The 13,392-nt window shown below is 41.4% G+C and overlaps 1 protein-coding gene across 7 annotated transcripts in view; it reads right to left on the reverse strand.

The window, feature by feature from the left end:
* The window catches only part of OSBPL3 (oxysterol binding protein like 3), a 197,798-nt gene that overhangs the window by 85,279 nt on the left and 99,127 nt on the right, over positions 1 to 13,392 (reverse strand). For 6 of the 7 annotated variants that reach the window (XM_082471754.1, XM_082471757.1, XM_082471751.1 and 3 more), the window contains one exon: positions 5,905 to 6,142. The exons of the other annotated variant lie outside the window; for it this stretch is intronic. In XM_082471754.1, the coding sequence (XP_082327880.1) occupies positions 5,905 to 6,000 (96 nt within the window). In that variant the 5' untranslated portion in view covers positions 6,001 to 6,142. The remainder of the gene's footprint in view (positions 1 to 5,904; positions 6,143 to 13,392) is intronic. 7 annotated transcript variants of the gene reach the window in all.

A 13,392-nucleotide genomic window follows, 5' to 3' on the forward strand; every position in this document is an offset into this window, starting at 1 on the left:
GTGCTGTGAGAGCTCAAAAGATGTGTAAATAGGACCCAGGACTCAAAGAACCACACACTCTTTCAAACCAATGAATTAATCAAAAGAGAGGAGAGAACAAGGCTGTGTTAGGCATGGCATTAGCCAAACTGAAGGTTCCCAAACAGAACTTTTGTGAAGGCTTCTCTCAACTCCTGTCTGGTGCCTGGCAGAACTGGGGTACCCTCTTCCTCTGTTCCTATTTTCTCATGAACGGACTTAAACCAGACTTTCATGCCCACCACTCCAAGGAAGCAACTCAGCAATGTCACCAATGACCTCCACAACCAACGGTCATTCTCAACTTCACTTTATTTGACCTATCAAGCAGCCACTTAAAACTAAAGTATTGCAATTCACATAGACTGCATATATGTTGGAAATGATCTACAGAGAGCATATATTATTTTTCATAAAAATTATTTTTAAAGGGCTAAAGCAATAAATGAAGATTCTTTTCAAGAAAATCACAAAATTCAAAAGGGCAGAACAGTTTCATATGATTTAATCTAGCTAAAGGGGATAGCTGAGCCAAAGCCTGGGGTGGGGAAGAACAGTGAAGCAAAGACTGACTTAGAACACTACAAGGAATGGGGTGTGATGAAGACAGTCAGAAGGGAGCAACAACCTATTCTCTGTGTAAGCTGGGTTCCTTTAGTTGGAGATTTCCTGCAAGGAGAATAGATTCCTATCCAGTAAAGGTGCTATATCTAAAGGATGGTCTATTTCAAAGAGATCTACTTCTTGTGCAGAGAATCAGAGTTCTTGAAACAAGGACATCTCACTTCTGGCTCCAGAATTCGCCAAAGTAAAGGGAGCTCATCAGTAATTGTTTCTTAAATTTACAGAGGACCTTTCTCCAATGAGCTTCAACGGCTTTTAGCCAGTGAAAATACTAAATTTTCTCTCATGACATCCCTGCAAAGGAAGCAGAAGATGGAGAACTGAGGTGAACTTCACTTGCCAGAAGCTTCTCCAACAGCAGAATATAAAGACTGTAGCAGCTTTCTCTTGATTTCAGCCCTCTAATATCACTAAGAGGTGACAAATGTGGCACCCATGCTGCCACTCACCCTGTGTATGCCCATGAGCCATTACTGAAAACATGGCACTCTTTCCCACTGAACCCAGACTCAACTGCAGAATCCTTCTCAACACAATGCTCTAAGCAGCTACTACCAATAGATAGGTGAATGCATGGGGAAAGGACATACAAGGACACTCATGCAAGGACAAAACCCAGCAGAACAGAATGGGATAAGAATTTAACGCCTGGGACTTCCCTGGTGGTGCAGTGGATAAGACTCCGCACCCCCAATGCAGGGGGTCCGGGTTCAATCCCTGGTCAGGGAACTAGATCCCACATGCATTCTGCAACTAAGAGTTTGTACGTCACAACTAAGGAGCCCACGTGCCGCAACTAAGGAGCCAGTGAGCCGCCACTAAGGAGCACACGTGCCACAACTAAGGAGATGCAAGCCACAACTAAGATCTCACAAACCAAATAAACAAACAAACAAACAAATAAATAAACGAATTTAACACTTTTTCCACTTGCTTTAGGTACAGGTTATGTTGTATGTTCAAGATATCAAATGTAGTTCATATATTAAACATTCTGTTACATTCTTCCCTAAAAGTACTTTGTTAATATGTATAAAGTAAGATAAATTTTATTTTAAAGTATACATTCATATATACATTGTATAGCTTTGTGGACCTCTGTACAACACTAACGAGGTATGGGTAGGTACACGTATGATGCCTGCAAAAGTTTCTGGGGGCAAAAAGTAGAACTACTCACTATGAAAATTTAGGTTTTCCACATATAGGAATGAAATTCAAATTAATGTTAACTATAATAATAAAAATAAATGTTAATATTAACTCAGCACCTACTATGAGTCTGACTCTACATTAAATGCTTTAGTTCTAATCCTCACAATAATCATATGAGAAAAGAACTATTATTATTCCAACTTTATTGATGAGAAAACTGAGGCTTAGAGAGTTTAAGGTTACAGAATTAATTACTGAGTGGAACCAAGGTTGGAGAGTTCAAGTTCTAATCACTAGGCATACCTTCCTCCTAAAATTATCTTGATAAAATTATATTTAAAGGCTGTTTCCACATTGACAAAATGAGGCATAGTATATTTAGAATTTCAAAAGCCCTAGTATTTAAGTTAAAAGATGACAGCACCCTTCTCCTTGGGTTTTCAAGGCTGTAAGTTGTAAACTTTGTCTTAGGTTCAATTTGTAGAAATGAAAAACACAGATCACACTTAACACCCAGGTCTCATCATTTTGTCCATTAAGGAAGCAAGCTCTTCTAACACAGATATTTGGAAAGGGGAGTATCCACACATAAATGAGGGCTTCTTGAGATTTACATGAGGAGGCTCTGGGATAGGAAAAACAAGTTCAAGTTCAGTTCAAGAAACAAGGACAAGGGCAAATTCAGTGGGAGGAACTGAAAGAAAGTCAGTGTGGCTACAGTACAGAGAACCAATGTCACCTGGCAATGGTGGATGAGAATTTAAACGAAAATGACTCCAGAAGACCAAGTCTTTCAGCCAAGGTTATACTGCAAGTTTATGCATTTAGTGCCCCTTCCCTGTCACCTCACGAGCTCCAAACAGCAAAAATATATAAAAATATAAACATGTAGGGTTTTTTTTTTGATATGTCTGTGTGATTTGGAAAACAAACAAAACAAAACAAGATTCAATATCTCATGGATAAGACACAAAACAGAAATGCAAAGGATACTGCAGACAGAGGCGTCCAGGAGTCCTACTTCAGTGGGCTAATGAAGCTACAAACATCCCCAGGAAAAGGCTGGGACCTGAGCTAGCTTATTGTTGGAAATCAGAGAATGTCGAGGGGGAAGCCCCACACCATGATGAAAGGAGGCTTTAAAAATCTGCCTATCCAGAGAGATGGTAGGACGCAGACAGTCTCACAACCAGGACCTGGCCATCCTGCATGCTGGCCTGGTGGTGGCTCTTATATATTCCTGGTTGATGTGGAACAGAGGCGCCAGCTGCAAATATCAGACTTGGCTCTGGGCTGGGGTCATCAGAGGTAGGAAGTAGGTAATAGAAAATCACAGGTGAGTGCAGAGAAAGGACACAGGGAAAGCAAGCTCAAGATGGCGCCCTAAACTATAATTCCAAAGTATGTGAGAAAAACTAGCATTAAGGAAGATGGCCAATAAACTTAACATCAGACTTATCTCCTCCAGATGGAATGAATAGAACAACCTAAAAATGGCTTTAATCTGGAGCTTTAAAAACAAGTAGGTTGGGCTTCCCTGGTGGCGCAGTGGTTGAGAGTCTGCCTGCCAATGCAGGGGACACGGGTTCGAGCCCTGGTCTGGGAGGATCCCACATGCCGTGGAGCAGCTGGGCCCGTGAGCCACAACTACTGAGCCTGCGCGTCTGGAGCCTGTGCTCTGCAACAAGAGAGGCCGCAACAATGCAAGGCCCGCACACCGCGATGAAGAGTGGCCCCTGCTTGCCGCAACTAGAGAAAGCCCTCGCGCAGAAACGAAGACCCAACACAGCCATAAGTAAATAAATAAATAAATACATTTAAAAAAGAAGACTACTATCTTAAAAAAAAAAAAACAAAAAAAAAACCCCAAGCACTCTCTAATGACTAAAAAAAAAAAAAAAAGTAGGTTTTTGCACAGATTATCTTCATTGGTTATATGTGAACATTCCTCAAATTAAATAAATTATATAAATCTTGACGTTTTAAATGGTGAACTTGTACTTTCCAGAAAAGTGACTGGAAACACAGCATGGTCGCTACATTTAGCATCCAAGAGACCCCTGGATATGGCTGTGTTCCCTAAGAGCCATGAAGTAAGAACTTCCAAGGTCCCTGTACCTCTGTGGCACCTTCAGAAACTAAAAGACAGTCTTGGGACAGTGTGTGATGTGGGATGGACATGGATTGCCAAGGTGGACAACACAGAGGGAAAAGCTGAGCCAGTCCTGCGACAGAACACCTTTCTTTGATAGAAGGATGGGAAAGTGGATTGAATACGAAAATGGCTCCTGAAAATTAAACTTGGCCTTATAACTAGACTCAGGCTAAAGCGGGAATGAACTTATTAAATTCTCCATCTTCTCTGGCACAGAGGGAAAATAAGTGTTTATGTGCATAAAGCAACATTACATGCAAATTAAAGTGAGAGATCCTAAATATAAAAGATGACCAATTGACGAATGAACGGCTGAATGACCAACCCGTTCTAAGTCAGAAAAAAGTGAGGCCTCAAGCATATTCCTCTTACTCTTTATGATGTAACCTCAAAAATAAAAGCTCTGTGCAAACCAAATCAATCAATTTCAAATAACTCATCAAAAAAAAGTTTCTATGGTATTCAGTCCTAGACTCTCATTCATTGCACTGCTCCAGTTGCTATGGTGTTCTAAGCACTGGCTGTTTGAATGAATCATGTGTTCTCCCTTTATCCAAGGAGGACATGGCAATAGATGCTACTAAGTGCAAAGGGCTGGGGGAAGATCACATACTCGGCTCTAATCCCAACCAGATTTTTGGCTTAGGGAGAGAAACACTCCCGTGGAAAGCTGACAAAGTGGGTGAGATTAGCTACCCTCATGAAACTAGAACTCCCACGGAGCCATGATACGTTAGCCAAGGAGTAACCTTAGTCATTTTTTTTTAATCCCAGGAGGAAGTGATAACAGTGATGAAAAAATTACTCTTCCTAACCCCTCAGGGGAGATCTTGGAGAGCTCCCCAAACGCCCCTACGGCAAGATCTAATTTGTCTAGAATTATAGATTCTAATGCCACGAAGCAGTACTGAGAGGTGGCAAGCTCCCTGTCCCAGGCAACGTTGGAAGGGAAAGACCCGTGGTGATGCGCCATAAATGCGTGGACGTGCCTAAGGCGGGAGGCTGCTTGACTGTTGCTTCCAACCTGGAACCAAGGACTCAGAGCCAACTTAGGCCAGTGCGTCCCATGGACGAAAGGCAATGCCAACACAGCCAGCTGACACTGAAAAGGCTCCAAGACCACTTTGGTTGTAAACCCACAGCTTTTGGGCAGCCCACTCTCTTTTGACTTAACTGAAGGTGAAAGAATTATAATAATTAATGTGCATTTACTGCCATGGATCTAAAACCAGCAAATTCTGCTAACAGAGATTTTTTTAGAAAGGAAATCAAGGAGCAACATATAATTAGCTGATAGTTATTTAGGAGTTAACTATTCAGTCCTTTGTTTCACTTCTTTCTTCTTCCTACTTAATTCCTTTTGACCACTTCTCTGTTGACTTGCTTCCCTTGCCCGTTAGGGAAGTAAAGCAGGTGAGACCCAAAGTTATAACGGGGCATTCTGTGGTTGGAAGTTGTCATAAAAGGTTTGGTAAAGTGAAGGAAGAAGAGGGTGGGAGGATATTATAATTACTGGAAAAGTGATTGTTAGCTTTTTTGTTTTGGTTAGTAGGGTATAAAGGAAAGTGTGGGCTCTGGAGTCAAACAGAATGAGCTTTGGTTTCTTGTCTCTGCCACTTAATAGACTAGCTATGTGTCCTTGGGCAGATAACTCAGTTGGTCTGACTCAGCTTCCTCACGGAGAAAACAGGAATATCAATATCTGTGTTGGAGGACAGTTGCAACGATTGAGTAAAATAATCCAAAGAGACAAATACATTTCTTCCCATCCAGTAGGGTCTCGAGCTGCATTATTAAAATTATCTAAAATTTACTCTTCTTAGATAATTAAGATATGACTAAAAGCAAATGCTCTTAAACTGAGAAGCAGGAGTTCCCAAGTCAACGTACAGATTTTAATGTGCAAACTTCTTGATTTAAATTTGCATCTTAAAATTTGCATTAAACTTTACCTGTCGACTTCCCTGTTTGGAAGAGCAACTACTTGTGCTCCTTGAAGGTGAGACCAATTTGGGGGACACCCCAAGGCTCTTCTCATCACTCATCATGAACAGCAGGTCCTTGGCCTTGATGTAGTCAAAATGCCATAGAAGACAGTGGAGCAGAGAGTATGGAAGTCAGACACAAGCAGGTGGCTCAGCTTTTATCCAATATGTTTTAAAAGCATTTTGGATGACCCAGAGGAAATCCCTAAAACATAAAGAAAAGAATTAGAGAGAAGGTACAAGGCATCAGATATCATCTATAATTAGCACTGATCCCACAAGTGGTTTATCTACACTACAGATTACAGAGCCACGATGGTTACTCACATCAGGGGCTGTGAAGGAAAAGACGCATTATACCTATCTCTTATGGGAAATTACGTATAGGCGGTTTTTCGTGTAACTTTGCAATATAATAGGCTTAAGAACGTAAGAAAATTTGAGTCCAGACACATACAAAAATCTGTACTATAAAAACCATCCCAAACCACGAGATACCACTTCATACCAACCCTGATAGATACAATAAAAAAACTGAAAAATAACAAGTGTTGGAAGAAACTGCAACCTTTAGGCATCGCTGCTAGGAATGCAAAATGGTGTAGCCGTAGTTGAAAACAGTTTGGCAGTTTTTAAAAAGTTAAACATAGAATTATCATATGATTCAGCAATTCCACTCCTAGGTATATACCCGAAAGAACTGAAAACAAGTACTCTAACAAAAACTTGTACAAGAATGTTCACCGCTATGCTGTTTATTCACAAGAGTCAAAGGCAGAAACAACCCAAATGTCCATCAACTGATGCATGGATAAACTACATATGGTATATGCTATGGTCTGGATGTTTACACCTCCCCCCAACTGCCACCTCCACCCAAATTCATATGTTGAAATCCTAATGCCCAATGAGATAGTATTAGGAGGTGGGGCCTTTGGGAGATGTTAGGTCCCGAGGGCAGAGCCCTCATGAATGGCATTACTGCCCTTATGAAAGAGACCCCAGAGCTTCCTGGCCCCTCCCACCATGGGAGGGTACTGTGATAAGCCTGCCACCCGAAGAGGGCCCTCTGACCATGCTGGCATACTCATCTTGTACTTCTAGCCTCCAGAACTGTGAGGAATAAATTTCTGTTGCTTATAAGCCACCCAGACTGTGATATTTTGTTATAGCAGCCCAAACAGACTAAAACAGCATATTCACACAGTGGATTATTATTCACTTCTGTTATACATGCTACAACATAAATGAACCTTGAAAACATTATGCTAAATGAAAGAAGCCAGACACAAAAAAACCACATAGTGTATGTTTCTATTTATATGAAATATCCAGAGTGGGCAAATCCATAGAGACAGAAGGCCAATTAGTGGTTGCCAGGGGCTGGGAGATTTGAGGAATGGAGTCTAGCTATGGGGTTTCCTTCAATGGTGATTAAAATGTTCTGGAACTAGATAATGGTGATGGTTGTACAGCATTGTGAATGTACTAAATATCACTGAATTGTACACTTGAAAGTGGTTAAAAAGTTAACTTTATGTTATGCATTTTACTACAATTAAAAAAAAAATCCCGGGCTTCCCTGGTGGCACAGTGGTTGAGAATCTGCCTGCCAATGCAGGGGACACGGGTTCGAGCCCTGGTCTGGGAAGATCCCACATGCCGCGGAGCAACTAGGCCCGTGAGCCACAATTGCTGATCCTGCGCATCTGGAGCCTGTGCTCCGCAACAAGAGAGGCCGCGATAGTGAGAGGCCCGCGCACAGCGATGAAGAGTGGCCCCCGCTTGCCGCAACTGGAGAAAGCCCTCGCATAGAAACGAAGACCCAACACAGCCATAAATAAATAAATAAAATTTAAAAAACAAAATCCCTTTCTGGTTTTTTGGGGGATAGAGGTTGGTAATTTGTTCTACCAAAGGTTTCTGGAGACATCTTATAAAAAAAAAAACTATAACATGATGTGACAAAAACTATGGGGGAAAGCAGAATTTTCCATACCATCTATTAGCATATTAGTAATTGAATCAATGATCATTTGTTGAGTCCATACTACTTACTGCCAAGCACTATAATATGGGTTTCCCACACACAGTGTCTCATTTAATCAAAGTCTGATGGGATGGGTATTATCTGCATTTTACAGAGGAAAAAGCCAAGTTTCTGAGAAGTTAAGTCAGTTGTCCAGTCATGCAGCTGGCAAGAGACTGCATCCAGGCTAGGTCCCAGGCCTTTAATCTTGGTGCTGGAAATTAGCATGCCTTGACGGCCAGGTCTGGTGATAACAGCTACTGCCCCATCTCTGGGACCTAAGAGAACTGAGGAGCTGAACTAGGAAGACTCAGGAGGGAGCACATCATAAGCCAGCTTTGAAGAGGCAATGCCGCATTCTCTCCACAGCACAGTGCGGATCTCCAAGATGGCAAGGATCTCTGGCGGGGAAGGGGATTGACCAGGGCATTGGCAGAGACCCCTTTATGAAACTGAGTCTCTCTGCTGACTTTAGGATTAACCTCTCTATCCAAAACTTTATTCCCTTTCTTGTTTTGCAGCTGTGCCTCCTCAGCAGCGAGGAGCAGCAAAGTAACAAAGCAAGAGCCCATGGCGCCTTCTCAGGACAGACCCCACTCCCCATGTCCTCTGCCTGCCTCTTGTTTATACAGAAAAGCTTAGTCTCCCAGGCCTCCGCTGAGTCTCAAAAGGCTGGCTCAAGAGTTAGTGATTAGGAAATGTGAAGATGTAGAAACAAAGAATAGCTGCTGTGCCAGGAAACTGGTAACAATTTAGATCATAAATCAGCAGTCACTGAACTCCCGGTTCCTTGAAAGATACAAAGGCCTGACACACAGTCCTGAGTTGCTTCTACAGGAAGCAGACCCTCACCAGATGAAAACTGCTGACCTCAAGCACGGAGACCCCAGGCCTGTTGAAACTGGAAGATTGATGGTGCTCAAAACTTCACCTTGATGCCAACCAACCCGAGGATTGTGCACGAGGTGGTCATGCACCCTGCAGCCCCCTCACTCACACTGTCTTTAAGACCTCTGTCTCCTAACTGGCAACTTGGAGATGGTCTTAAGACATTAGTCCACCACCTTCCCAGATTGCTGGCCTCCTGAATAAAGCAACTTTTCCTTTTCCACCAACCCTTATCTCTTGAGTATTGGCCTTTCGAGCAGTGAGCAGCTGAACTTGGTACCTGCCTCATCCGGTTACATTTACAAGTAGTTGGCTGGGCTGCCACCCTTGTAGCTCTTTAGGGGTGAACCACTGCCTTTACCCACAGCCCTGAGTTAAGGGTGACTAACATGTTTAGGTTTTGCCTTCAGACTTTTATTTGACACACTAAGTAAATTCTACAACTTTCCCAAGCACGTTAACAACAATAAGAAAAAACGTTTTTATATCTAATTCATTTGGTTCTTAGTGTTCACATAGTCTAATTTTAAAAGAAGGATGTTATACAGCTGTCCAGGAACCAGCTAGTTAAATATTATATCAAACTTTTGGTTAATTATTAAGTACTCAAGTCTCCTATGCCTTTCACTAACACTTCTTAAATAATGAGCATGTTAAGGCCATAAACTAAAACCAAGACAATGCAGAGAAATAACGAAATCTCAGAAAATAAAATTAAGGTACCTGTAGGCATAGAACTCAATTCCCACGTTGCTTTCATAGAACCACCCCCCCTCTGCCACACACACACACAAATCTCTGTATTCATTATGTACTGAATCCAACAATAAATAAGACTAAAAGCAAACCAACACCAGCATCTTCATAAAGTTAGCTTTACTTATGAGACATGACTAATTGTACCTGAAATTAGAAGCAAATGCAGTCTAGTTAAAAACTGCCAAGAGAGGCTGTTAAGCTATATTAATAGTTTGTTTAATAGCAGTGTTGGCTGTTGCTGTTTAAGAAAGAGAAAAAAAGAAACACCTGATGGAAACCCCAAATGATGAAATGTCTGTGGGGACAGCCATTGCTATGACAATTGGTTCCACAGTGGATGAGGAATACCAACAAAGGGACTCTGCTTGTGTGTGGAAGTTTTTTGTTTTGTTTTGTTTCAAGGCTGAGATTCTGACAATGAGAGCATGGGTTGAGAGGTGGTGTGTGACATGTGCAGAAGGGACAAAAAAGAGCATTTGTGCCATAAAGTAAGAGTCACGGGAATTCTGAAACTGTGTCAGAACAGAAACACCATAATCCTCTCCTAGAGGCAGTTGATTAAAAGAATGATCGTTATCTTTTAACCCTGCCAAATTTCACTTCACAGGCAACGGATATGAAGGCCAGGGCTGTGAACAGGCTAAATCCATACTCATTAAAATTGGTACTTTGAGTTAAGGCCTCTGAAGGTACCACCTGCTGTGACCCTGACCCCTGTCTCTTCTTCTTCTTCTTCTTCTGGGAAAAGAAAGGGTGAGAATCTACAGCCCTTCCCACATCCATCCCCAGGTAAGTTTAAGATTATGCCTAGGGAAATATATCTGTTTCATCCCCCAGAACCTTCCTGCCTAGCTTCATCAGAAATTCAGTCAAAATTACCAGGGGCAGCTTAAAGGGCAAAAGAAGTCAAATTCTAGGGAAAGGATATGCTTAAAACAGGGCAAAATAAAGAATAAAGGCAGCAGTAGCCCAAGACTAAGGTACTGGAGAGGTAAGGCAGTCACGTGGAATGAGGCAGCTATTGTGTCCAACCTAGGGGACCCTGCAGGCTGGCCTGTGGGCGTCACCACAGCAAAGACCTTCACAGGAGCCCTCAGAGAACCTTGACAAAGGGGAGTCACATGAAAGTCTGGCGTCCTCTACTCCAATTAGCTGACTAAGTAAAATGGCAAAGAGAAAGCCCTGCAGGGAGACGGACACTGGCCAGGGGCCAGGCCATGGATCCAGGGGTGTAGGAGATGATGAAGCAGGTACACATGAAAGACCCTTGGTGCTTTCACCCCTCCCAGTGACCCTTCCACGGACAACCTCTAACTCAAGAGGATTACTGCTTCGAACAAAATACAATAGTTTCGCTGCTCACAGACTGTGAACAACCTAAGGACAATAATTTATTTCCTCCCTTATTTTTCACTGAGGCATAACTTACATACAGTAAAGTGAACAACTCTTTTTTTTTTTTTTTTGGTAACATCTTTATTGGAGTATAATTGCTTTACAATGGTGTGTTAGTTACTGCTTTATAACAAAGTGAATCAGTTATACATAAACATAAATCCCCCATATCTCTTCCCTCTTGCATCTCCCTCCCTCCAATCCTCCCTATCCCACCCCTCTAGGTGGTCACAAAGCACCGAGCTGATCTCCCTGTACTATGCGGCTGCTTCCCACTAGCTATCTATTTTACATTTGGTAGTGTATATATGTCCATGCCACTTTCTAACTTTGTCCCAGCTTACCCTTCTCCCTCCACGTGTCCTCAAGTCCATTCTCTAGTAGGGCTGCGTCTTTATTCCCATCTTGCCCCTAGGTTCTTCAAGACCTTTTTTGTTTGTTTGTTTAGATTCCATATATATGTATTAGCAGACGGTATTAGTTTTTCTCTTTCTGACTTACTTCACTCTGTATGACAGACTCTAGGTCCATCCACCTCACTACAAATAACTCAGTTTTGTTTCTTTTTATGGCTGAGTAATATTCCGTTGTACATATGTGCCACGTCTTCTTTATCCATTCATCTGTCAATGGACACATAGGTTGCTTCCATGTCCTGGCTATTGTAAATACAGCTGCAATGAACATTGTGGTACATGACTCTTTGAATTATGGTTTTCTCAGGATATATGCCCAGTAGTGGGATTGCTGGGTCGTATGGTAGTTCTATTTTTAGTTTTTTAAGGAACCTCCATACTCTTCTCCACAGTGGCTGTATCAATTTACATTCCCACCAACAGTGCAAGAGGGTTCCCTTTCCTCCACACCCTCTCCAGCATTTATTGTTTGTAGATTTTTTGATGACGGCCATTCTGACTGGTGTGAGGTGATATCTCATTGTAGTTTTGATTTGCATTTCTCTAATGATTAATGATGTTGAGCATTCTTTCATGTGCCTCTTGGCCATCTCTATGTCTTCTTTGGAGAAATGTCTATTTAGGTCTTCTGCCCATTTTTGGAGTGGGTTGTTTCTTTTTTTGATATTGAGCCGTATGAGCTGCTTGTAAATTTTGGAGATTAACCCTTTGTCAGTTGCTTCATTTGCAAATATTTTCTCCCATTCTGAGGGTTGTCTTTTCGTCCTGTTTATGGTTTCCTTTGCTATGCAAAAGCTTTTAAGTTTCATTAGGTCCCATTTGTTTATTTTTGTTTTTATTTCCATTTCTCTAGGAAGTGGGTCAAAAGGATCTTGCTGTGATTTATGTCATAGAGTATTCTGCCTATGTTTTCCTCTAAGAGTTTGATAGTGTCTAGCCTTACATTTAGGTCTTTAATGCAATTTGAGGTTATTTTTGTGTATGGTGTTAGGGAGTGTTCTAATTTCATTCTTTAAGATGTAGCTGTCCAGTTTTCCCAGCACCACTTTTTGAAGAGGCTGTCTTTTCTCCATTGTATATTCTTGCCTCCTTTATCAAAGATAAGTTGACCATATGTTTGTGGGTTTATCTCTGGGCTTTCTATCCTGTTCCATTGATCTATATTTCTGTTTTTGTACCAGTACCATACTCTCTTCATTACTGTAGCTTTGTAGTATAGTCTGAAGTCAGGGAGCCTGATTCCTTGAGCTCCGTTTTTCTTTCTCAAGATTGCTTTGGCTATTCGGGGTCTTTTGTGTTTCCATACAAATTGTGAAATTTTTTGTTCTAGTTCTGTGAAAAATGCCAGTGGTAGTTTGATAGGGATGGCATTGAATCTGTAGACTGTTTTGGGTAGTATAGCCATTTTCACAATGTTGATTCTTCCAATCCAAGAACATGGTATATCTCTCCATCTATCTGTATCATCTTTAATTTCTTTCATCAGTGTCTTATAATTTTCTGCATACAGCTCTTTTGTCTCCTTAGGTAGGTTTATTCCTAGGTATTTAATTCTTTTTCTTGCAATGGTAAATGGGAGTGTTTTCTTAATTTCACTTTCAGATTTTTCATCATTAGTGTATAGGAATGCAAGAGAATTCTGTGCATTAATTTTGTATCCTGCTACTTTACCAAAATTCATTGATTAGCTCTAGAAGTTTTCTGGTAGTATCTTTAGGATTCTCTACGTATAATATCATGTCATCTGCAAACAGTGACAGCTTTACTTCTTCTTTTCCACTTTGGATTCCTTTTATTTCTTTTTCTTCTCTGATTGCTGTGGCTAACACTTCCAAAACTATGTTGAATAATAGTGGTGAGAGTGGGCAACCTTGTCTTGTTCCTGATCTTAGTGGAAATGGTTTCAGTTTTTCACCATTGAGGACGATGTTGGCTGTGGGTTTGTCATATATGGCCTTTATTATGTTG

Source organism: Balaenoptera physalus, assembly GCF_965194825.1.
Source record: "Balaenoptera physalus genome assembly, chromosome: 8".
In the NCBI taxonomy this organism is placed as follows: Eukaryota; Metazoa; Chordata; class Mammalia; order Artiodactyla; family Balaenopteridae; genus Balaenoptera; species Balaenoptera physalus.